This window comes from Haliotis rufescens, unplaced genomic scaffold, assembly GCF_023055435.1.
Source record: "Haliotis rufescens isolate VD_foot unplaced genomic scaffold, xgHalRufe1.0.p SCAF_118, whole genome shotgun sequence".
NCBI lineage: Eukaryota > Metazoa > Mollusca > Gastropoda > Lepetellida > Haliotidae > Haliotis > Haliotis rufescens.
The window spans coordinates 345,070-372,533 of record NW_025963800.1 but is presented as its reverse complement, the minus strand read 5'-3'; the positions used below and the strand labels follow the sequence as shown (position 1 = coordinate 372,533).

At 38.2% G+C, this 27,464-nt stretch overlaps 1 protein-coding gene across 3 annotated transcripts in view; it reads left to right on the top strand.

Moving 5' to 3' along the window:
- The window catches only part of LOC124123865 (coiled-coil domain-containing protein 169-like), a 37,450-nt gene that overhangs the window by 1,306 nt on the left and 8,680 nt on the right, over positions 1-27,464 (top strand). Inside the window, exons 2-3 of one of the 3 annotated variants that reach the window (XM_046487051.2) lie at positions 2,805-2,989; positions 19,631-19,713. In XM_046487051.2, the coding sequence (XP_046343007.2) occupies positions 2,805-2,989; positions 19,631-19,713 (268 nt within the window). Of the gene's footprint in view, positions 1-2,804; positions 2,990-13,976; positions 14,132-19,227; positions 19,344-19,630; positions 19,714-27,464 lie in introns of those variants that run through there. The other 2 variants (XM_046487053.2, XM_046487052.2) reach the window with 2 other exon arrangements.

Sequence of the window (27,464 nt, the reverse complement as noted above, 5' to 3'; positions counted from 1 at the left end):
CTTTATCCTACCCATTAGATGATCAACATCACTATATCTTCCACTGACACTACACATAGCACTATGACAGTAGGGTATACATCACTATATCTTCCATTGACACTACACATAGCACTATCAAGGTAGGGTATACATCACTATATCTTCCATTGACACTACACATAGCACTTTGACGATAGGGTATACATCACTATATCTTCCATTGACACTACACATAGCACTATGACGGTAGGGTATACATCACTATATCTTCCATTGACACAACACATAGCACTATGACGGTAGGGTATACATCACTACATTTTCCGCTGACACTACACATAGCACTATGACAGTAGGGTATACGTTACTATATCTTCCACTGACACTACACATAGCACTATGACGGAAGGGTATACATCACTATATTTTCCACTGACACTACACATAGCACTATGACGGTAGGGTATACATCACTATATCTTCCACTGGCACTACACATAGCACTATGACAGTAGGGTATACATCACTGTATCTTCCATTGACACTACACATAGCACTATGACAGTAGGGTATACATCACTGTGTCTTCCACTGACACTACACATAGCACTATCAAGGTAGGGTATACATCACTATATCTTCCACTGACACTACACATAGCACTATGACAGTAGGGTATACATCACTGTATCTTCCACTGACACTACACATAGCACTTTGACGATAGGGTATACATCACTATATCTTCCACTGACACTACACATAGCACTATGACAGTAGAGTATACATCACTGTATCTTCCACTGACACTACACATAGCACTATCAAGGTAGGGTATACATCACTATATCTTCCACTGACACTACACATAGCACTATGACAGTAGGGTATACATCACTATATCTTCCATTGACACTACACATAGCACTATGACAGTAGGGTATACATCACTATATCTTCCATTGACACTACACATAGCACTATGACGGTAGGGTATACATCACTATATCTTCCACTGACACTACACATAGCACTATGACAGTAGGGTATACATCACTATATCTACCACTGACACTACACATAGCACTATGATGGTATGGGATACATCACTATATCTTCCACTGACACTACACATAGCACTATGACAGTAGGGTATACTTCACTATATCTTCCACTGACACTACACATAGCACTATGACAGTAGGGTATACATCACTATATCTACCACTGACACTACACATAGCACTATGACGGTATGGTGTTATGGTATACATATATATCCACCAACAACACAACAAGATATATCCACAAACAACACAGGATGTATGGCAAGATATATCCACCAACAACACGTGGTACATAACAAGATATATCCACATGCAGCACATGGTGTATAACAAGATATATCCACCAACAACACATGGTGTATAACAAGATATATCCACCAACAACACATGGTGTATAACAAGATATATGCACCAACAACACATGATACATAACAAGATATATCAACATGCAACACATGGGGTATAACAAAATATATCCACATGCAACACATGGTGTATCGCAAGATATATGCACCAACAACACATGGTTTATAACAAGATATATGCATCAACAACACGTGATACATAACAAGATATATCCACATGCAACACATGGTACATAACAAGATATATGCACCAACAACATATGGTGTATAACAAGATATATCCACATGCAACACATGGTACATAACAAGATATATGCACCAACAACACATGGTGTATAACAAGATATATCCACATGCAACACATGGTGTATAACAAGATATATGCACAAACAACACATGGTGTATAACAAGATATATGCACCAACAACACATGGTGTATAACAAGATATATGCACCAACAACACATGGTGTATAACAAGATATATGCACCAACAACATATGGTGTATAACAAGATATATGCACCAACAACACATGGTGTATAGCAAGATATATGCACCAACAACACATGGTGTATAACAAGATATATGCACCAACAACATATGGTGTATAACAAGATATATGCACCAACAACACATGGTGTATAGCAAGATATATGCACCAACAACACATGGTGTATAACAAGATATATGCACCAACAACATATGGTGTATAACAAGATATATCCACATGCAACACATGGTGTATAGCAAGATATATGCACCAACAACACATGGTGTATAACAAGATATATCCACCAACAACACATGATACATAACAAGATATATCCACCACAACACATGGTGTATAACAAGAAATATCCACCAACAACACATGGTGTATAACAAGATATATGCACCAACAACACGTGGTACATAACAAGATATATCCACCACAACACATGATGTATAACAAGATATATCCACCGACAGTACATTGTGTATAACAAGATTATACACCTACAACACGTCGTATATAACAAGGTATAGCCACCTAAAACACATAGTCTATAAAAAGATATATATCCATCTAAAACAATGGCATATAACAAGATACCAATCTGCAGCACATGGTATATAACTAGATATATATCCATCTACAACACATGGTATATAGCAATATATATCCACCCTCAACACATAGCGAATAACAAGATATATCCACCTACAACACCGGGTATATAACAAGATATATATCCACCTACAACACATGGTTTATAACAAGATATATCCACCTACAACACCGGGTATATAACAAGATATATATCCACCTACAACATATGGTTTATAACAAGATATATCCACCTACAACACATGGTGTAGAAGAAGCTACATTTTGTATTCTTATTTCCAGAGCAACCGTAGTCGTTATGTGGACGTGGGGATGTCACTGACGTCGATTGACTTCGGTGACGCCGACGGCCTGGGGGTTCAGGGAAGGGCGGCGTCGGTCCATCCCGCCTATGCCAGGGAGAGCAAGGCTGACTACACCCCCCGATGGAGACCCACCCCAAGAAAACAGGCTGAGGACTTTGAAAGGTATTCCTTGTGATTTGAAAGGGTTGAATGACAACGTCTGTTCCTCACATATACGGAATTGTCTGACAGTGACAGCGGACATTACATGATGACATAGAGGTATATCCATACAAACAATTTGGCACATTGCAGTGATGAAGCACTTGCAGAATATTGGCTTAACGCTAAAAGCCATGCATTAAGATATGAGTACAACCCTAGGGAAGGATGTCCCTTCCTATGTCATCTAAGACACAAACATCACCCCTACCTCATCCTCGCCTCCACCGTTGTACTGATACCTCGCCTTTCATTTTAACATCATACTGATACCTCGCCTCACAATTTAACATCATACTGATACCTCGCCTTTCCTTTTAACTTCATACTGATACCTCGCCTCCATCTTTAATATCATACTGAGACCTCACCTCCACCTGAAACATCATACTGATACCTCGCCTCCACCTGAAACATCATACTGATACCTCGCCTCCACATGTAACATCATACTGATACCTCGTCTCCATCTGAAACATCATACTGATACCTCGCCTCTACCTGTAACATCATACTGATACCTCGCCTCCATCTTTAACATCATACTAATACCTTGCCTCCATCTTTAACATCATGCTGATACCTCGCCTCCATCTTTAACATCATACTGATACCTTGCCTCCATCTTTAACATCATACTGATACCTCGCCCCCACTTTAACATCATACTGATACCTTGCCTCCATCTTTAACATCATACTGATACCTCCCCTCTACCTGTAACATCATGCTGATACCTCGCCTTCATCTTTAACATCATACTGATACCTTGCCTCCATCTTTAACATCATACTGATACCTAGCCTCTACCTGTTACATCATGCTGATACCTCGCCTCAATCTTAAACATCATACTGACACCTCGCATCCACCTTTAACATCATACTGACACCTCGCATTCACCTTTAACATCATACTGATACCTCGCATCCACCTTTAACATCATACTGATACCTCGCCACCATCTTTTGATACCTCGCCTTCATCTTTAACATCCTACTAATACCTCGCCTCCACCTTTAACATCATACTGATACCTCGCCTCCATCTTTAACATCATACTGATACCTCGCCTCCATCTTTAACATCATACTGATACCTCGCCTCCACCTTTAACATCATACTGCTACCTTGCCTCCATCATTAACATCATACTGATACCTTGCCTCCACCTTTAACATCATACTGATTCCTCGCCTCCACCTTTAACATCATACTGATACGTTCCCGTATTTCTCAGCTGGACAACTGACTTCTTTGTATGTGTTTGTGAGGGGTGCCGTCAATGGGGCAGGGTACGCTCACCTTTTCGCGAACGCCTTGTATCATAACTATTTGATAGTGATTTATAAACATATGCTTATAATGTAGTCAGCATCGAGTGGAGATTTCTTTCTGGTTATGTTCATCCCACGTAGAGATATACTGCAATTGGGAAGGGAAATCAATGTTAAGTATGCCCCCTATTTACCCGAATATGCTACAATTAATGACATATAGTCTTGACAAGTGAGTCCATGTGTTCAAAGTTAGTCAACTGATCTGTAAAGCATAAAGGTCCAATTGTCAGTTATCAACACATTCACTGGATAACAGTTTCGTTAAGTCTTCAGGTATATCTCTCACGATGTAACCTTTGTGGCATGTCATCCATCAAGTTAAGTATTGATGTCAAGACAAAATGCTATTCCTCTGTAATAAGAAAATCAATAATATGTTATGGGTGCATTATTTCGTTGTTTAAAAAATCATTGCTACGTATCAAGATGTATAAATCTGTAATTTACGCACAAGCGTCATAATCTCTGAAGATGCTTCATAAATCTGTGCAAAGGATGACTCAATTGATAACTGGTCCGAATACAAAAGAATGCCTTTTCGATGTACGAGAGACACTAAACTGCAATGGCTCCAATACAAAATACTTCATCATATACTTCCGACTAATGTTTTCTTGTGTAAATTAGGTTATGTTGAAAGTCGAAATTGCAGTTTTTGTTCAGTTGATATCGAGACCCCAATCCATCTTTTCTGGTCCTGTAATATGGTTCAGCAAATCTGGTGTCAACTTGAAGTTTGGCTACTTCAAAAGGCTAACATCCAAATCGAAATTACAAAGAAACGTGATGATTGGCTTTCCAGAAAGCGCAATGACCCTCTAAATATCATCTTCTTGATAACAAAAGACCTTATATTTAAAAGTAAGTTAAATAAGAGACTCCCGTCATTTCAAGTCTTTCAGAACGAAATAAGAAACTACTACAACCTTACTAAATGTGCAACGATTATTGAGTGTGACATTGGCCTATTCTATAAATTTTGGTCAACATGCCATCATCTATTTAGATGATTAATCAACTATGTACTGGAATGTCACATTTTATTAAATAAATGTAAAATGATTGAAAAAATAAAAAATTATAAAAATCTGTTTAGGTGTACCATGAATCCGTGTAGGTTTATCATTGATCTGTGTAGGTGTTTCATGAATCTATGTAGGTGTATCATTAATCTGTGTAGGTGCATCATTAATCTGTGTAGGTGCATCATTAATCTGTGTAGGTGCATCATTAATCTGTGTAGGTGTATCATTAATCTCTGTAGGTGCATCGTTAATCTGTGTAGGTGTATCATTAATCTATGTACGTGCATCATTAATCTATGTAGGCGTATCATTAATCTGTGTAATGTGTATCATTAATCTATGAAGGTGCATCATTAATCTATGTAGGTGCATCATTAATCTGTGTAGGTGCATCATTAATCTATGTAGGTGTATCATTAATCTGTGTAGGTGAATCATTAATCTGTGTAGGTGTATCATTAATCTGTGTAGGTGTATCATTAATCTGTGTAGGTGTATCATTGATCTGTGTAGGTGCATCATTAATCGATGTAGGTGTATCATTAATCTGTGTAGGTGTATCATTAATCTATGTAGGTGTATCATTAATCTGTGTAGGTGCGTCATTAATCTATGTAGGTGTATCATTAATCTGTGTAGGTGCATCATTAATCTGTGTACGTGTATCATTAATCTGTGTAGGTGTATCATTAATCTGTGTAGGTGTATCATTAATCTATGTAGGTGCATCATTAATCTGTGTAGGTGTATCATTAATCTATGTAGGTGCATCATTAATCTGTGTAGGTGTATCATTGATCTGTGTAGGTGCATCATTAATCTATGTAGGTGTATTTATTAATCTGTGTAGGTGCATCATTAATCTATGTAGGTGTATCATTAATCTGTGTAGGTGTATCATTAATCTGTGTAGGTGTATCGTTAATCTATGTAGGTGTATCATTAATCTGTGTAGGTGTTTCATGAATCTATGTAGGTGTATCATTAATCTGTGTAGGTGCATCATTAATCTGTGTAGGTGCATCATTAATATGTGTAGGTGTATCATTAATCTGTGTAGATGTATCATTAATCTGTGTAGGTGTATCATTAATCTGTGTAGGTGAACCATTAATCTGTGTAGGTGTATCAATAATCTGTGTAGGTGCACCATTAATCTGTGTAGGTGTATCATTAATCTGTGTAGGTGTATCATTAATCTGTGTAGGTGTATCATTGATCTGTGTAGGTGCATCATTAATCTGTGTAGGTGTATTTATTAATCTGTGTAGGTGCATCATTAATCTATGTAGGTGCATCATTAATCTATGTAGGTGTATCATTAATCTGTGTAGGTGTATCGTTAATCTATGTAGGTGTATCATTGATCTGTGTAGGTGTATCATTAATCTATGTAGGTGTATCATTAATCTGTGTAGGTGCATCATTAATCTGCGTACGTGTACCATTAATCTGTGTAGGTGTATCATTAATCTGTGTAGGTGTATCATTAATCTATGTAGGTGTATCATTAATCTGTGTAGGTGTATCATGAATCTATGTAGGTGTATCATTAACCTGTGTAGGTGCATCATTAATCTGTGTAGGTGTATCATTAATCTGTGTAAGTGTATCATTAATCTGTGTAGGTGTATCATTAATCTGTGTAGGTGAACCATTAATCTATGTAGGTGTATCATTAATCTGTGTAGGTGCACCATTAATCTGTGTAGGTGTATCATTAATCTGTGTAGGTGTATCATTAATCTGTGTAGGTGTATCATTGATCTGTGTAGGTGCATCATTAATCTGTGTAGGTGTATTTATTAATCTGTGTAGGTGCATCATTAATCTATGTAGGTGCATCATTAATCTATGTAGGTGTATCATTTATCTTTGTAGGTGTATCGTTAATCTATGTAGGTGTATCATTGATCTGTGTAGGTGTATCATTAATCTATGTAGGTGTATCATTAATCTGTGTAGGTGCATCATTAATCTGTGTACGTGTATCATTAATCTGTGTAGGTGTATCATTAATCTGTGTAGGTGTATCATTAATCTATGTAGGTGTATCATTAATCTATGTAGGTGCGTCATGAATCTATGTAGGTGAATCATTAATCTATGTAGGTGGATCATTAATCTATGTAGGTGCATCATTAATCTGTGAAGATGTATCATTAATCTGTGAAGGTACGTCATTAATCTGTGTAAGTGTATCATTAATCTATGCAGGTGCATCATTAATCTGTGTAGGTGTATCATTAATCTGTGTAGGTGTATCATTAATCTATGTAGGTGCATCATTAATCTGTGTAGGTGTATCATTAATCTATGTAGGTGCATCATTAATCTGTGTAGGTGTATCATTGATCTGTGTAGGTGCATCATTAATCTATGTAGGTGTATTTATTAATCTGTGTAGGTGCATCATTAATCTATGTAGGTGTATCATTAATCTGTGTAGGTGTATCATGAATCTGTGTAGGTGCATCATTAATCTGTGTAGGTGTATCGTTAATCTATGTAGGTGTATCATTGATCTGTGTAGGTGTATCATTAATCTATGTAGGTGTATCATTGATCTGTGTAGGTGCATCATTAATCTATGTAGGTGTATCATTAATCTGTGTAGGTGTATCATTAATCTGTGTAGGTGCATCATTAATCTATGTAGGTGTATCATTAATCTGTGTAGGTGTTTCATGAATCTATGTAGGTGTATCATTAATCTGTGTAGGTGCATCATTAATCTGTGTAGGTGCATCATTAATATGTGTAGGTGTATCATTAATCTGTGTAGATGTATCATTAATCTGTGTAGGTGTATCATTAATCTGTGTAGGTGAACCATTAATCTGTGTAGGTGTATCAATAATCTGTGTAGGTGCACCATTAATCTGTGTAGGTGTATCATTAATCTGTGTAGGTGCATCATTAATCTGTGTAGGTGTATCATTGATCTGTGTAGGTGCATCATTAATCTGTGTAGGTGTATTTATTAATCTGTGTAGGTGCATCATTAATCTATGTAGGTGCATCATTAATCTATGTAGGTGTATCATTAATCTGTGTAGGTGTATCGTTAATCTATGTAGGTGTATCATTGATCTGTGTAGGTGTATCATTAATCTATGTAGGTGTATCATTAATCTGTGTAGGTGCATCATTAATCTGTGTACGTGTACCATTAATCTGTGTAGGTGTATCATTAATCTGTGTAGGTGTATCATTAATCTATGTAGGTGTATCATTAATCTGTGTAGGTGTATCATGAATCTATGTAGGTGTATCATGAATCTATGTAGGTGTATCATTAATCTGTGTAGGTGCATCATTAATCTGTGTAGGTGCATCATTAATCTGTGTAGGTGTATCATTAATCTGTGTAAGTGTATCATTAATCTGTGTAGGTGTATCATTAATCTGTGTAGGTGAACCATTAATCTATGTAGGTGTATCATTAATCTGTGTAGGTGCACCATTAATCTGTGTAGGTGTATCATTAATCTGTGTAGGTGTATCATTAATCTGTGTAGGTGTATCATTGATCTGTGTAGGTGCATCATTAATCTGTGTAGGTGTATTTATTAATCTGTGTAGGTGCATCATTAATCTATGTAGGTGCATCATTAATCTATGTAGGTGTATCATTTATCTTTGTAGGTGTATCGTTAATCTATGTAGGTGTATCATTGATCTGTGTAGGTGTATCATTAATCTATGTAGGTGTATCATTAATCTGTGTAGGTGCATCATTAATCTGTGTACGTGTATCATTAATCTGTGTAGGTGTATCATTAATCTGTGTAGGTGTATCATTAATCTATGTAGGTGTATCATTAATCTATGTAGGTGCGTCATGAATCTATGTAGGTGAATCATTAATTTATGTAGGTGCATCATTAATCTATGTAGGTGTATCATTAATCTGTGAAGATGTATCATTAATCTGTGAAGGTACGTCATTAATCTGTGTAAGTGTATCATTAATCTATGCAGGTGCATCATTAATCTGTGTAGGTGTATCATTAATCTGTGTAGGTGTATCATTAATCTATGTAGGTGCATCATTAATCTGTGTAAGTGTATCATTAATCTATGCAGGTGCATCATTAATCTATGCAGGTGCATCATTAATCTATGTAGGTGCATCATTAATCTGTGTAGGTGCATCATTAATCTGTGTAGGTGCATCATTAATCTGTGTAGGTACAAAGAATAAAAGAAGTTGCTATCCATAACAAAAAGTGTCATGTATTCAAACATATTATAGTCATTTGCATTTGATGGCGTCAATAAGAAATTATATTTATGAATGGTTTTTTTATTTGTTTAACATCTATTTTATTGAATATTTTGAACACACTGACAAGAAATAAACTAATTTCCGATTGCACCAAAATTGCATCAAAACTATGCACAGTTTCAATTGTTTACTAATGACATTTCATATATATTACAATTATGTTAACATGGCAGAGTATCAGAATTTGAAACATGCAGATGTAGCCATGTTTCAATCAAACCCTGTCCTCAAGACATTGAAAATAGCCAGCCAGGAATTTTTTTTATAGAAAACAGTTATATTTGAATCAGTTGGGGGCAAGTGATACTTGTACAAATATTTGCATGGGTTGCTGGAGACCTATATTTGTACCCTGAATCCTACGTGATAGAGTCGTAGTGAAACTTTTTATCTTGCAAACTAAGTCATCAAACACTCTCGACCATTTAAATTTATTAGTAAAACAGAATTCTAGGTATTTACAACCAATAACTACCTTATGTTTAGTACCTTCATAGAACCTTTTTCAAACCTTGTTAACATTTTACCGCATCTTAAGACAACAATATTTGTTTGAGACAAATTTAACAGCCATCCTTCCACCACAAACAGTACAACGTTACAACACATGAAACTGTATTTGTAGGCCCTGTATTACAGAGTAAGTTGACGTCACCAGTAAACACGAGTAGGAAACTATGCACTATAACATAATTAAAACTTCCGGTGCATTTTAAACTCCTTGATTACATCATGAATAAACATACCTCCTGTCCCCCGTGGGAAAGGGCCATATTATTTGACCCGAAACAATAATACTGCACATTTACTTGACGATATCATATTCTGTACGCATTGTGCGGGGGAGAGGGGGTTGCCCATGGAAACAGATCGTGCTTGTCTGTCTATCATTACGTTGGCCCAGGCGTGACCAAGCGGAACTCACTATTATGTCTGTCCTATATGTACTTGTAAACTCTGAACACGACTTTGCAAAGTGTAACAGTTTAATCAATATTTGAATTTGTCGGCTCAAGTTCAGTATTGATTCTTCGACTTGCCTCAAACACCCGTCTTGTTTACCTGCCTTCTGTTGACGCTCGGGTGTGCCAAGAACTCCGCACATCGAGCAGCCTCGCGTCGTTGTCACCAGAATACATAGTTACACTGAAAACTACATGAAGGACAATACATATTATGATCTTTGTGTTTTGTTGGCCCGACAACGGGTACAAATCAATGTGGAGGCATTGGTCCATTAGTAGAGCTTCTATATGTTATTGGTCGATAATGTGTCTGTCAGAGGACATAATATGAGGCCGCGACGGTCATGGTGTTGGCATCTAGGTCATGGTCTAAGTCATGGTGTAGGTCATGGTGTGGGCTTCTAGGTCATGGTGTTGGCATCAAGGTCATGGTCTAGGTCATGGTGTGGGTTATGGTGAAGGCGTCTAGGTCATGGTGTGGGTATCTAGGTCATGGCGTGGGCATCTAGGTCATGGTGTTGGCATCTAGGTCATGGTCTAGGTCATGGTGTGGGTTATGGTGTAGGCGTCTAGGTCATGGTGTGGCCATGTAGGTCATGGTGTGGGTATCTAGGTCATGGTGTTGGTCATGGTGTGGGCCCCTAGGTCATTGTGTGGGCATCTAGGTCATGGTGTGGGCATCTAAGTCATGGTATTGGTCATGGTGTGGGCATCTAGGTCATAGTGTGTGCGCTCTAGGTCATGGTGTGGGCATCTAGGTCATGATGTGGGCATCTAGGTTATGGTGTGGGCATCTAGGTTATAGTGTGGGCATCTAGGTCATGGTGTGGGCATCTAGGTCATGGTATTGATCATGGTGTGGGCATCTAGGTCATAGTGTGTGCGCTCTAGGTCATGGTGTGGGCATCTAGGTCATGGTCCAGGTCATGGTGTGGGCATCTAGGTCATGATGTGGGCATCTAGGTTATGGTGTGGGCATCTAGGTTATAGTGTGGGCATCTAGGTCATGGTGTGGGCCCCTAGGTCATGGTGTGGGCATCTAGGTCAAGGTATTGGTCATGGTGTAGGCATCTAGCTCATGGTGTGGGCATCTAGGTCATGGTATTGGTCATGGTTTTGGCATCTAGGTCATGGTGTGGGCATCTAGGTCATGATGTGGGCATCTAGGTTATGGTGTGGGCATCTAGGTCATGTTGTAGGTCATGGTTTGGGCATCTAGGTCATGGTGTGGGCATCTAGGTCATGGTCTAGGTCATGGTTTTGGCATCTAGGTCATGGTGTGGGCATCTAGGTCATGATGTGGGCATCTAGGTTATGGTGTCGGCATCTAGGTTATTGTGTTGGTTTCTAGGTCCTGGTGTTGTCATGGTGTGGGCGTCTAGGTCATATTGTAGGTCATGGTTTCGGCATCTAGGTCATGGTGTGGGCATCTAGGTCATGGTCTAGGTCATGGTGTGGGCGTCTAGTTCATGTTGTAGGTCATGGTGTTGACATCTTGGTCGTGGTGTGGGCATCTAGGTCATGGTGTGGGCATCTTGGTCATGATGTGGATATCTAGGTCATGGTGTGGGCATCTTGGTCGTCGTGTGGGTATCTATGTCGTGGTGTTGGCATCTATGTCATGGTCGAGGTCATGATGTGGGCGTCTAGGCCATGGTCTCGGTCTAGGTGTGGTCATGTAGGTTATGATTTTGGCTTCTAAGTCATGGTCTAGGTCATGGTGTGGCCTTCCAGGTCATGGTCTAGGTCATGGTGTGGGCTTCTCGGTCATGTTCTAGGTCGTGGTGTGGACATCTAGGTGATGGTCTAGGTGATGGTCTAGGTCATGGTGTAGGCTTCTCGGTCATGTTCTAGGTCGTGGTGTGGGCATCTAGGTGATGGTCTAGGTCATGATGTGGGCATCTAGGTCATGGTGGGGGCTTCTAGGCCATGGTCTAGGTCGTCGTGGTGTGGGCATCTAGGTCATGGTGGGGGCTTCTAGGCCATGGTCTAGGTCGTGGTGTGGGCATCTAGGGCATGGTCTAGGTCGTGGTGTGGGCATTTAGGTCATGGTCTAGGTCATGGTGTGAGCTTCTAGGTCATGGTCTAGGTCGTGGTGTTGGCACCTAGGTCATGGTCTAAGTCGTGGTGTGGGTCTGACTGCCACAGACCAATGTATCTGAAGCTCAAACATTGACCAATGTGTTTCAAACATTGACCAATGTATCTCAAACAAAGAACAATGTATCTCAAACATTGACTAATGTATCTCAAACATAAACCAATGTATCTCAAATATAGACCAATGTATCTGAAGCTCAAACATACTTCTCTTACGTCGGTTTCGTCCAAATCCTACGATTACATGCACTCTCTGATGAACGTGGTCATACCCTCATACACCATGAGACATAACCAGTCTTACCTGGTGTGGAATACTGCGTCCAACACATACACTGTGGCACACGACGTCAAACACATCCACCGTGGCACACGGCGTCAAACACATACACTGTCACACACAGCGTCAAACACATACACTGTCACACACGGCATCAAACACATACATTGTCACACACGGTGTCAAACACATCCACCACGGCACACGGCGTCAAACACATGCACTGTGGCACACGGCGTCAAACACATACACTGTCACACACGGCGTCAAACACATACACTGTCACACACGGTGTCAAACACATCCACCACGGCACACGGCGTCAAACACATACACTGTGGCACACGGCGTCAAACACATACACTGTCACACACGGCATCAAACACATACATTGTCACACACGGCGTCAAACACATACGCTCAATATGAGACCTCAGTGTGAGTAATACCTCTTTACATTTTGTTGCCTTTAGTCGTGGAGACCTATATCCTCCAGACTACCCGTTACACGGACACAGCAAGGGTATATAAATTCGTCGGAATCACTTTTAAGACTCTGATGTGACATTAAAGCAGGACACGTCAAACAACCAGCAACGTGCTGTCCTGGGTTTAAATTACTCGTAACTTCATCTATTGCTAGTCAGATCAGATTGGCTTCTCTCCAAACATAGGGAAAAGCCTTGTCACTAAAGGCTTGAACGCGAAATTCTTGAAATACCGCTGGCACGCAACTGTGACGTTAGTCTATGAAACCTTATGGCATGATAGCTATCTCCCGTGTCAAACTAACAGAAAGTAGAATCTACAAACTTTCACCTATCATCGTGCACACCCTGTAGGCGAGCTGTGACGCCGGCCGACTGCACGCACTGTCACCAGTGTGATACCCGTCCTGGATAATACGAAAGACGATCAATAATTCAATAGAAATCAAAACGCATCGTCGCGTGCGGCAGAGTGAGATGTAGATGCTTGAGGCGGCTTGTGTTACAAATTCGGGTGAGATTTGAGTAGGAGAAGAACATCAGCCTAAATCTGTGCTTACTGGACACTGTGACGGGATGTCGGACTTGGCGAGGACAGATTCCCAGGAGGCCAGGTAAGACCAACCAGTATTGGGAGTATAGCGTCTCCACCAGATTCACACGGGTTGAACCACTCCACCAGATAAACAGTGGGTAACCACTCCACCAGATCCACGTGGAGTTAAACCACTCCATCAGATTCACACGGGGCTGAACTGGGTAACCATTCCACCAGATGATATAAATGTATGTATATAAATCTCTGCTGCCCTCTCTCACTAGAATAATTGTTAATTAAGACAGTACAGTACATTATACCTGGTGGCAATGCATTATACCTGGTGACAACACATTATGCCTGTGACAATTATTATACCTTGTGACAATGCCTTATACTGGTGACAGTACATTATACCTGTGACAATTCATTATACCTTGTGACAATGCCTTATACTGGTGACAGTACATTATACCTAGTGACAACACATTATACCTGGTGACAATTCATTATACCTGGTGACACTTCATTGTAACTAGTGAGTGAGTCTATGACAGGTAAAGTGTTGGTGTTTGAATACAATGTCGACTTTTTTAATCGAGAACCTGAGTTCCAGTGATTGACATCATGAGCATCAATCCACGCAATTAGGATACGATGACATGTATCAACCAAGTCAGCGAGCCTGACCACCCGATCCCGTTAGTCGCCTCTTAAGACAAGCATAGTCGCCTTTTAAAGTAAGCATGGGTTGCTGGAGACCTATTCAACCCTGGATCTTCACGGGTCGACTGCGTTGAAGTAGTTGGTTATTAAAAATATGTTTTAAAAAATCGCCCCCGAGAAGTGGAAATCTGATGGTGCTAAATCTGGTGAATACGGAGAATGATCAATGAGATCAAAGCAACAGTCATGCACTGCAGCCATGGCGACTACAGATTTGTGCACAGGTGCATTGTCCTGGTGGAACAACACACCTTCAGTGAGTTTTCCACGTCCTTTAGCCTTGGTAGTCTCACACAGTTGTCTAAGCAGATCAGCATTTTGTTGGCCATTAATGGTGTGACCTTTCCTCCTTCTGCTTCGGGCGTTAGATGATTCCACTGTTATGATGTTGTTTAGTCCCTGGCTGATATTGGTGACCCAAAGACTCGTCCGTGGTTATAAATGGTTGTACAAAATCAGCTGGGTCTGTTTCAAAACGGAGTAAATTCTCACGAGAGATGATGAACCTGGATCGTTTTTAATCAGGGTTCAGGAGCCGTGGAGCCCAGCGTGCTGAAACCTTTGTCAAGCTTCATTCGTCAGAATGTTGTCACCTCCCTCATGAACGAAAGACTTTCGCTCGTTAGATAGGTTTTAATCACCTGTGGTAAGATTTCTGATAGGCACGAGTGCAGTAATCTGTTCTTACACACCATATAATGGCACATTTTTAGTATCGAATTGGTGCAGATTTGTCTTTTCTCAGAATCGCAGTGACGTATGAATACATAACATCATGAGTGAAGTCGTCCGGCATACTACTCACTACTCATACCTCATTCATTCTCCGTTAACAGCACGTGCACAATATGTAAAAAATCAAGTTACCTTTTTCCAACTCAAAATACTACCTACATAAAAGTAAACGATTGATATATTTGATCATAGAATAGCTTCCCTCTAACCCTCTCCAATATATTATTATAATCACTTTAATTGGACCCTTTACCGAAACAGACAGGTTACGAGAATAAATTTAGTAAATAATCACATCTATCCCCTGAAGTGTCATATATTATTGAAAATGCACTTATTCTCTTCAGAAACCCATATTTAATAGAAGAAGATGGGAATGTCTGCAGATGTGAGTGAATGTCAATGACCATATGAGAAGATCATGTAACCAATTATTTTTAATGATTTCAGATATACACTTGAATCAAAATAAAATAAAATAAAAGCACTGCCATAACGGATGAGAGGAATTGTGTTTACACATGGGGTGGGGCAAACATTTGAATCCGGGACAGTGGTGGGGTGAGGTTTTGCATTTATTTAATAACAAACCAGGTACCCTTGTTTACGGAAAATGTGTCACGAGTGAACTTATTGCTAATTAATGAGTGACAGATTTTCCGTGTTCACGAAAACCAAGTGAGTTCTTCTGTGCATTACCCACTTACATTCTGAACACGCCAATTTGTGAGGCGGCATACTTGTCTCCTGTCGAGATCTGACGTTGCCTGTTGTTATATGACGCCATTACGTTACAAAATGACGTCATTCAACTTTTTGGTTCAAGTTGTCATTTTTACTGACCAATCAGCAGTTACCATAACACTACAGATGAATCTGGGCATCACTTGGATACAATGCTTTTGAAACATTGTCAACTTCTGCACTGGATGTATTCAGTAAATATGTAGACAGGTCTTATTTGTTCAAACCTGAACGAGTAACTTCAGTGAACAGTGCATCCCAGCCTTTTCTCAAGATTTCAGAAGCCTTTTATTAAAGGAATTATAGTAATTTATTCTATCTATGTTAGGTACAAAGGATAATGAAAGAGTAGCGTAAATTGCTGGACTAGTTAGCTATAAAAAAAATGATTTCATCAAATAGGGAATTTTTGTGCTGCGATAATATATGCAATTTCAGTCCTCTGAAGAAATTAAATATTTTCGAAAACGTGTTCAAATTACACTAATCAGAACAATATTGATCCGGCACAACATCTTTTTATTTACTTTACATAAATAAAATACCTTTTCTATTTGACATTTCTTCTTAAAATGACGTTTTAAAACTTTGTTAATCTGTCTGAATAGTGTAAAATAAATTCCGCATGTTTCAATCGGATTACGGCCCACATTGTAAGTATCCTGGGTACAGCTGGTTGCCATGCTCAACCATGGCACAGAGTAAAAATAGTGCAATTACTTGTTCATTTTGCAATCCAATTTCTAATCAAACTTGGTAAAACTAAGTATTTGCAGTGACCATATATCTGTATATGGTAACTACTGTGCGTTTATAAATAACACATTGTTGACATCGTGAATGGTTTATAATGAACGTGCCTCTTCGACGTCATAATATAGTCTCTGCACATTCGCTTCCAGTAGTTTACAGTGTTCAGAATCACGGCCTGGAAAAAAAACAAACTGATGATGTATGAAATTATTGACGATTCTCATAAATGAATAAGCTTTAATTCTTCTTGGATATTTTTACATTAGAAGGAAATTATTTTATCATACTTCAAGAGTTTGGTGCAACTAACATTTTATTTTATTTAAAAAATTGTAAAATGAACAGATTTGGATCAAGTGCATAGTATGTCAACTAAATGACTTTATCATGAAAACGTTTTCCTTTTTAAAAAACAAAAAAAACAAAACCTTTTTATCTGTTAGGTTACCAAAAACAACAAATACGTTACACCGATGTATATATCATTCTGCAATACAACAGCTCATTCAAACATCGGTATCTCACTGAACTGTTCCATTTCTGGTGTGCCCCGCCGTGATATTGCTGGAATATTGCTAAAAGCGGCGTAAAACCATATTCACTCACTCACTCACTGAACTGTTCATGTTCCTGTCATTATAACAATGAAATCATTATTGCATTTACGGAATCTTAGGGACATAAAGGTAAGATAGAAATGTTACCACCTTGAACAGATACGTTGACAATAAAGTATTTTGCCGTCAGCTTTAAATATATTTCACTTTAATCAACAAACATCTCAGTGTACAAACATGGCAATAAGTATCGGACACCGCAAACTTGTACATAAATAGTTAATGTAAACGGTTACCAATTTTCACGAAAACATTTCTAAATTAATGTTACTAAACGTTTCAAAATAAGTCGCCTGCTTCAACTTCCAAACAGAAAACGTGTCAAATGATCAGTCTTGCATACTCTAGCGACGAAACGTGATGCTAAAGCTTCAGTGAAGTGGGAAATTTGAAATTCGTTTCATACCTGGAAACAAGTAACGAAATAAAGTACCTAAAACAATTTATCGTAAATGAATTTTAGCTCTGCTCGTTGACATCAAAACACATTCAGTTGACATCATGCATAATACATCACTATCGACTCAACACGGCTATAAGCCACACTGTTGGTTGGAAATAAGTCTATGATGTTGACACACAGTGTTGCCATGGAGACAGTGTGTAGCGGTGATCGATCGTCCACCTGTACAGCAGGGGCCCTTCCGGAAAGCGATCTTAGCTCAACGCTATCGAAAGCTTATGTATAAGATGGGAGTCACCTTAGAGCTGAGATCACTTTGTGGAGCGGGGCCAAGACAGGCTGTACGCCGTACAAAACAATAACAAAGATTTTGCACCTGTTTTTAAAAAAAATATTACTTGTAAGAAACAAAAGATAAATTGGGCTCTTCCTGTCAAAGAAAGAAACAGTATTCAAGCAGGGATATGTTTACTCACGCTAATGGTAGAAGGATATCCTATTCAGGGTCGGAGAGACAGATAGAAATTGTAAATGGCTTATCAACCGATTGTAACTGGAGAGATGTGTAGTTAATAAACAACAATAGCACGAGATTTAATTAAACAGCGGCGTCAAATAAATTACACGACTTGTAAAATGGTATTGCCTAACAAAGTATGTTATTGATAAATATGAAATTGCTATAAAAATGCCTATGATATGATCAAAACAAACGAAACAAATATGAAATTAAAAACTAGCAATTCGATCACCTCCACCGAACCTGTACGCTGTGAAATGTTAATGAAGAATATGCATGTTAACACAATTGCAATTAATATTTGCATCCTTAAGATATTTTCTACAGGTTTCCCATCCATGAATGCTCACAGAATTCCATTATATAGATTTACAGTAAATAAAGGAGTTGTTATCCATAAATTGTCTCTACTTTGTCATCCGTCAACTTTTAAGTAATGCCTATCAAACAATTCACCTGTACATTATTAAAAAAAGCAATTACATATACAACAAAATAAAGTTTGGTGAGTTTCCATACAAACGCTTACTTAATTAATGTACACACTACCACTAAAGCTGTCAAAGGATTGCGAACCTAAGCACCTTCTGTTTGAGTTATTTTGCCCGAGCCAAAAGGGAGTTTCTTCACGATCTTCATTCGACGAACTATAAATAGAATGTTGGGATATTCCATGTGACGTCACAATGTACATAGCAACGTTGTAGCGATCCAATATGGCGGCTGACACGATGAGGAACTTTGAATTAGAAAAGCTTCGTGCAGAAATTCAGCAAGAAAACCAAATGAAGTAAGGCTTTATTTCGTGTATAGAAAAGACAAATAGTTACTTGAACTCATTTCACCGTTATATGTGCATTTACAACAAGAAGTCATGACGTGCGAGATGTCAAGGCGCACTGCTCGGGTTAGATACTTGTCAGATCTGATTTCAATCAAAATACAGCACGTTCACTGTGCCGCTAAGCCACATGTTATTCGCTGTAGATAGGCTATATGTCTATGTTATATATTGTAGCTGTAGATGGTATATATGTTTATAACGCCCCTGTTTACTTACCCATGTTGTTGCTTCAGGGAGATGCTTGATCAGTCAGCTTCAGAACTCAAATCTACAGTAGAGGAGCTGGAAAAGAGATTTGATGCTATCGAAAATGAAGGTAAAAGACATTTCCAGAATGAAGGAAAAACACATATTCAGAATGAAGTTAACACACACACACACACACACACACACACACACACACACACACACACACACATCCAAAATGAAGGTAACACACATATTCAGAATGAAGAATATAACACACACACATAAAACTTGAAGTTGACACACATCCAGATTAAAAGTAACACACACACATCCAGAATGAAGGTAACACACACACATCCAGAATGACGCTAACACACACACATCCAAAATGAATGTAACACATATTCAGAATGAAGGTATAAAACACATAGAGATAAAATGAAGGTAACACACACACATCCACTTATCAAGAATTAAGGTCATGCATCCACATATATACAGAATGAAGGTAACGTACCAGAACACCCATCATGAAGCTAACAAACACACACACACATATATATAGAATGAAGGTGACCCACATACAGAATGAAGGCAACATGCACATATACAGAATGAAGGTGATACACATACAGAATGAAGGTGACACACACCAATACAGAATAAAGGTGACACACACACATAAAGAATGAAGGTGGCACACATACAGAATGAAGGTGACACACGTACAGAATTAAGGCAACATGCACATATACAGAATGAAGGTGACACATACAGAATGAAGGTGACACATACACAGAATGAAAGTGACACACATACAGAATGAAGGTGACACACACATACAAAATACAGAATGAAGGTGACACACACACACACACAGAATGAAGTTGGCACACACACAGCATGAAGGTGACACACAGAATGTAGGCAACATGCACATATACAGAATGAAGGTGACACACATACAGAATGTAGGTGACACGTACAGAATGAAGGTGACACGCATACAGAATGAAGGTGACACATACAGAATGAAGATGACACACACATACAGAATGAAGATGGCACACATACAGCATGAAGGTGACACACAGAATGAAGGCAACATACACATATACAGAATGAAGGTGACACACATACAGAATGAAGGTGACACGCATACAGAATGAAGGTGACACATACAGAATGAAGGTGACACACATACAGAATGAAGATGGCACACATACAGCATGAAGGTGACACACAGAATGAAGGCAACATACACATATACAGAATGAAGGTGACACACATACAGAATGAAGGTGACACGCAAACAGAATGAAGGTGACACATACAGAATGAAGGTGACACACATACAGAATGAAGATGGCACACATACAGCATGAAGGTGACACACAGAATGAAGGCAACATACACATATACAGAATGAAGGTGACACACATACAGAATGAAGGTGACACACATACAGAATGAAGGTGACACACATACAGAATGAAGGTGACACATACAGAATGAACATGCACATATACAGAATGAAGGTGACACACATACAGAATGAAGGTGACACACAGAATGAAGGCAACATACACATATACAGAATGAAGGTGACACACATACAGAATGAAGGTGACACACATACAGCATGAAGGTGACACACAGAATGAAGGCAACATACACATATACAGAATGAAGGTGACACACATACAGAATGAAGGTGACACATATACAGAATGAAGGTAACACACATACAGAATGAAGGCAACATGCACATATACAGAATGAAGGTGACACGCATACAGAATGAAGGGGACACATATACAGAATGAAGGTAACACACATACAGAATGAAGGTGACACATATACAGAATGAAGGTAACACACATACAGAATGAAGGTGACACATATACAGAATGAAGGTGACACACATACAGAATGAAGGTGACACATATACAGAATGAAGGTAACACACATACAGAATGAAGGCAACATGCACATATACAGAATGAAGGTGACACGCATACAGAATGAAGGTAACATGCACACAAACAGAATGAAGGTGACACACATACAGAATGAAGGTGACACATACAGAATGAAGGTAACACACATACAGAATGAAGGTAACACACACATGTACAGAATGAAGGTGACACACATACAGAATGAAGGCAACACACACATACAGAATGAAGGCAACACACACATGTACAGAATGAAGGTGACACACATACAGAATGAAGGTAACACACATACAGAATGAAGGCAACACACACATGTACAGAATGAAGGTGACACACATACAGAATGAAGGCAACACACACATGTACAGAATGAAGGTGACACACATACAGAATGAAGGTAACACACATACAGAATGAAGGCAACACACACATGTACAGAATGAAGGTGACACACATACAGAATGAAGGCAACACACATGTACAGAATGAAGGTGAGACACATATAAAGAGAGAAGGTGACAGACATATACAGACTGAAGGTAACACACATGTACAGACGAAGGTGACACACATATTCAAAATGAAGGTGACATATACAGAATGAAGGTAACATGCACATATACAGAATGAAGGTGACTCACACATATATACAGAATGAAGGTAACATGTACATATACAGAATAAAGGTAACATGTACACATACAGAATGAAGGTGACTCACACATATATACAGAATGAAGGTAACATGCACATATACAGAATGAAGGTAACACACATACAGAATGAAGGTAACGTGTACATATACAGAATGAAGGTAACATGCACATATACAGAATGAAGGTTACACACATACAGAATGAAGGTAACATGTACATATACAGAATGAAGGTGACTCACACATATATACAGAATGAAGGTAACATGCACATATACAGAATGAAGGTTATACACACATATATACAGAATGAAGGTAACATGCACATATACAGAATGAAGGTAACAGACACATATACAGAATGAAGGTTACACACATACAGAATGAAGGTAACATGTACATATACAGAATGAAGGTGACTCACACATATATACAGAATGAAGGTAACATGCACATATACAGAATGGAGGTGACTCACACATATATACAGAATGAAGGTAACATGCACATATACAGAATGAAGGTTATACACACATATATACAGAATGAAGGTAACATGCACATATACAGAATGAAGGTGACTCACACATATATACAGAATGAAGGTAACATGCACATATACAGAATGAAGGTTATACACACATATATACAGAATGAAGGTAACATGCACATATACAGAATGAAGGTAACAGACACATATACAGAATGAAGGTAACATGCACATATATACAGAATGAAGGTGACTCACACATATATACAGAATGAAGGTAACAGACACATATACAGAATGAAGGTAACAGACACATATACAGAATGAAGGTGACTCACACATATACAGAATGAAGGTAACAGACACATATACAGAATGAAGGTAACAGACACATATACAGAATGAAGGTAACAGACACATATACAGAATGAAGGTAACAGACACATATACAGAATGAAGGTAACATGCACATATACAGAATGAAGGTAGCATGTACATATACAGAATGAAGGTGACTCACACATATATACAGAATGAAGGTAACATGCACATATACAGAATGAAGGTTATACACACATATATACAGAATGAAGGTAACATGCACATATACAGAATGAAGCTAACAGACACATATACAGAATGAAGGTAACAGACACATATACAGAATGAAGGTAACAGACACACATACAGAATGAAGGTAACATGCACATATATACAGAATGAAGGTAACATGCATATATATACAGAATGAAGGTAACAGACACATATACAGAATGAAGGTAACAGACACATATACAGAATGAAGGTGACTCACAAATATATACAGAATGAAGGTGACTCACACATATATACAGAATGAAGGTAACATGCACATATACAGAATGAAGGTTATACACACATGTATACAGAATGAAGGTAACATGCACATATACAGAATGAAGGTAACAGACACATATACAGAATGAAGGTAACAGACACATATACAGAATGAAGCTAACAGACACATATACAGAATGAAGGTAACAGACACATATACAGAATGAAGGTAACAGACACACATACAGAATGAAGGTAACATGCACATATATACAGAATGAAGGTAACAGACACATATACAGAATGAAGGTAACAGACACATATACAGAATGAAGGTGACTCACAAATATATACAGAATGAAGGTGACTCACACATATATACAGAATGAAGGTAACAGACACACATACAGAATGAAGGTAACAGACACATATACAGAATGAAGGTAACAGACACATATATACAGAATGAAGGTTACAGACACATATACAGAATGAAGGTGACTCACACATATATACAGAATGAAGGTGACTCACACATATATACAGAATGAAGGTAACAGACACACATACAGAATGAAGGTAACAGATACACATACAGAATGAAGGTAACATGCACATATACAGAATGAAGGTAACAGACACATATACAGAATGAAGGTGACTCACACATATATACAGAATGAAGGTGACTGACACATATATACAGAATGAAGGTAACAGACACACATACAGAATGAAGGTAACAGACACACATACAGAATGAAGGTAACATGCACATATACAGAATGAAGGTAACAGACACACATACAGAATGAAGGTAACAGACACATATACAGAATGAAGGTGACTCACACATATATACAGAATGAAGGTGACTCACACATATATACAGAATGAAGGTAACAGACACACATACAGAATGAAGGTAACAGACACACATACAGAATGAAGGTAACAGACACATATACAGAATGAAGGTAACAGACACATATACAGAATGAAGCTAACAGACACATATACAGAATGACGGTGACTCACACATATATACAGAATGAAGGTAACATGCACATATACAGAATGAAGGTGACTCACACATATATACAGAATGAAGGTAACATGCACATATACAGAATGAAGGTAACATGCACATATACAGAATGAAGGTAACAGACACATATACAGAATGAAGGTAACAGACACATATACAGAATGAAGGTAACAGACACACATACAGAATGAAGGTGACATGCACATATATACAGAATGAAGGTAACATGCACATATATACAGAATGAAGGTAACAGACACATATACAGAATGAAGGTAACATGCACATATACAGAATGAAGGTAACAGACACATATACAGAATGAAGGTAACAGACACATATACAGAATGAAGGTAACATGCACATATACAGAATGAAGGTAACAGACACATATACAGAATGAAGGTAACAGACACACATACAGAATGAAGGTAACAGACACATACAGATTGAAGGTAACAGACACATACAGATTGAAGGTAACAGACACATATACAGAATGAAGGTAACATACACATATACAGAATGAAGGTAACAGACACATATACAGAATGAAGGTAACATACACATATACAGAATGAAGGTAAGAGACACACATACAGAATGAAGGTAACAGACACATATACAGAATGAAGGTAACAGACACACATACAGAATGAAAGTAACATGCACATATACAGAATGAAGGTAACAGACACATATACAGAATGAAGGTAACAGACACATATACAGAATGAGGGTAACAGACACATATACAGAATGAAGGTAACACACACATATACAGAATGAAGGTAAGAGACATATACAGAATGAAGGTAACAGACACATATACAGAATGAAGGTAACAGACACATATACAGAATGAAGGTGACTCACACATATATACAGAATGAAGGTAACATGTACATATACAGAATGAAGGTGACTCACACATATATACAGAATGAAGGTAACAGACACATATACAGAATGAAGGTGACTCACACATATATACAGAATGAAGGTAACATGTACATATACAGAATGAAGGTTACAGACACACATACAGAATGAAGGTAACATGCACATGTATAGAGAATGAAGATAACACACATCCAGAATGTAGGTAACACACAAGTGCTCACACCCATATATACAGAATGAAGGTGACAGACACATATACAGAATGACGGTGACTCACACATATATACAGAATGAAGGTAACATTCACATATACAGAATGAAGGTGACTCACACATATATACAGAATGAAGGTAACATGCACATATACAGAATGAAGGTAACATGCACATATACAGAATGAAGGTAACAGACACATATACAGAATGAAGGTAACAGACACATATACAGAATGAAGGTAACAGACACACATACAGAATGAAGGTAACAGACACACATACAGAATGAAGGTAACAGACACATACAGAATGAAGGTAACAGACACATATACAGAATGAAGGTAACATGCACATATACAGAATGAAGGTAACAGACACATATACAGAATGAAGGTTACAGACACATATACAGAATGAAGGTAACAGACACATATACAGAATGAAGGTAACATACACATATACAGAATGAAGGTAACAGACACACATACAGAATGAAGGTAACAGACACATATACAGAATGAAGGTAACAGACACACATACAGAATGAAAGTAACATGCACATATACAGAATGAAGGTAACAGACACATATACAGAATGAAGGTAACAGACACATATACAGAATGAAGGTAACAGACACACATACAGAATGAAGGTAACAGACACACATACAGAATGAAGGTAAGAGACACATATACAGAATGAAGGTAACAGACACACATACAGAATGAAGGTAACAGACACATATACAGAATGAAGGTAGCAGACACACATACAGAATGAAGGTAACAGACACATATACAGAATGAAGGTAACAGACACATATACAGAATGAAGGTAACAGACACATATACAGAATGAAGGTAACAGACACATATACAGAATGAAGGTAAGAGACAATACAGAATGAAGGTAACAGACACATATACAGAATGAAGGTAACAGACACATATACAGAATGAAGGTGACTCACACATATATACAGAATGAAGGTAACATGCACATATACAGAATTATGGTGACTCACACATATATACAGAATGAAGGTAACAGACACATATACAGAATGAAGGTGACTCACACATATATACAGAATGAAGGTAACATGTACATATACAGAATGAAGGTAACAGACACACATACAGAATGAAGGTAACATGCACATGTATAGAGAATGAAGGTAACACACATCCAGAATGTAGGTAACACACAAGTGCTCACACCCATATATACAGAATGAAGGTGACACATATATACAGAATGAAGGTATCACACATATGTAGAAAAAAGGTAAAGCACACACAAATATATACAGAATGAAGGTAAAACACACACACGTATCGAGAATGAAGGTAACATATCATGAATAAAGGTAACACACATATATACAGAAGGAAGGTGACACATATACAGAATGAAGGTGACACACATATATACAGAATGAAGGTGACTGACACATATATACAGGATGAAGGTAACAGACACACATACAGAATGAAGGTAACAGACACACATACAGAATGAAGGTAACATGCACATATACAGAATGAAGGTAACAGACACACATACAGAATGAAGGTAACAGACACATATACAGAATGAAGGTAACAGACACATATACAGAATGAAGGTAACATGCACATATACAGAATGAAGCTAACAGACACATATACAGAATGAAGGTAACAGACACATATACAGAATGAAGGTAACAGACACATATACAGAATGACGGTGACTCACACATATATACAGAATGAAGGTAACATGCACATATACAGAATGAAGGTGA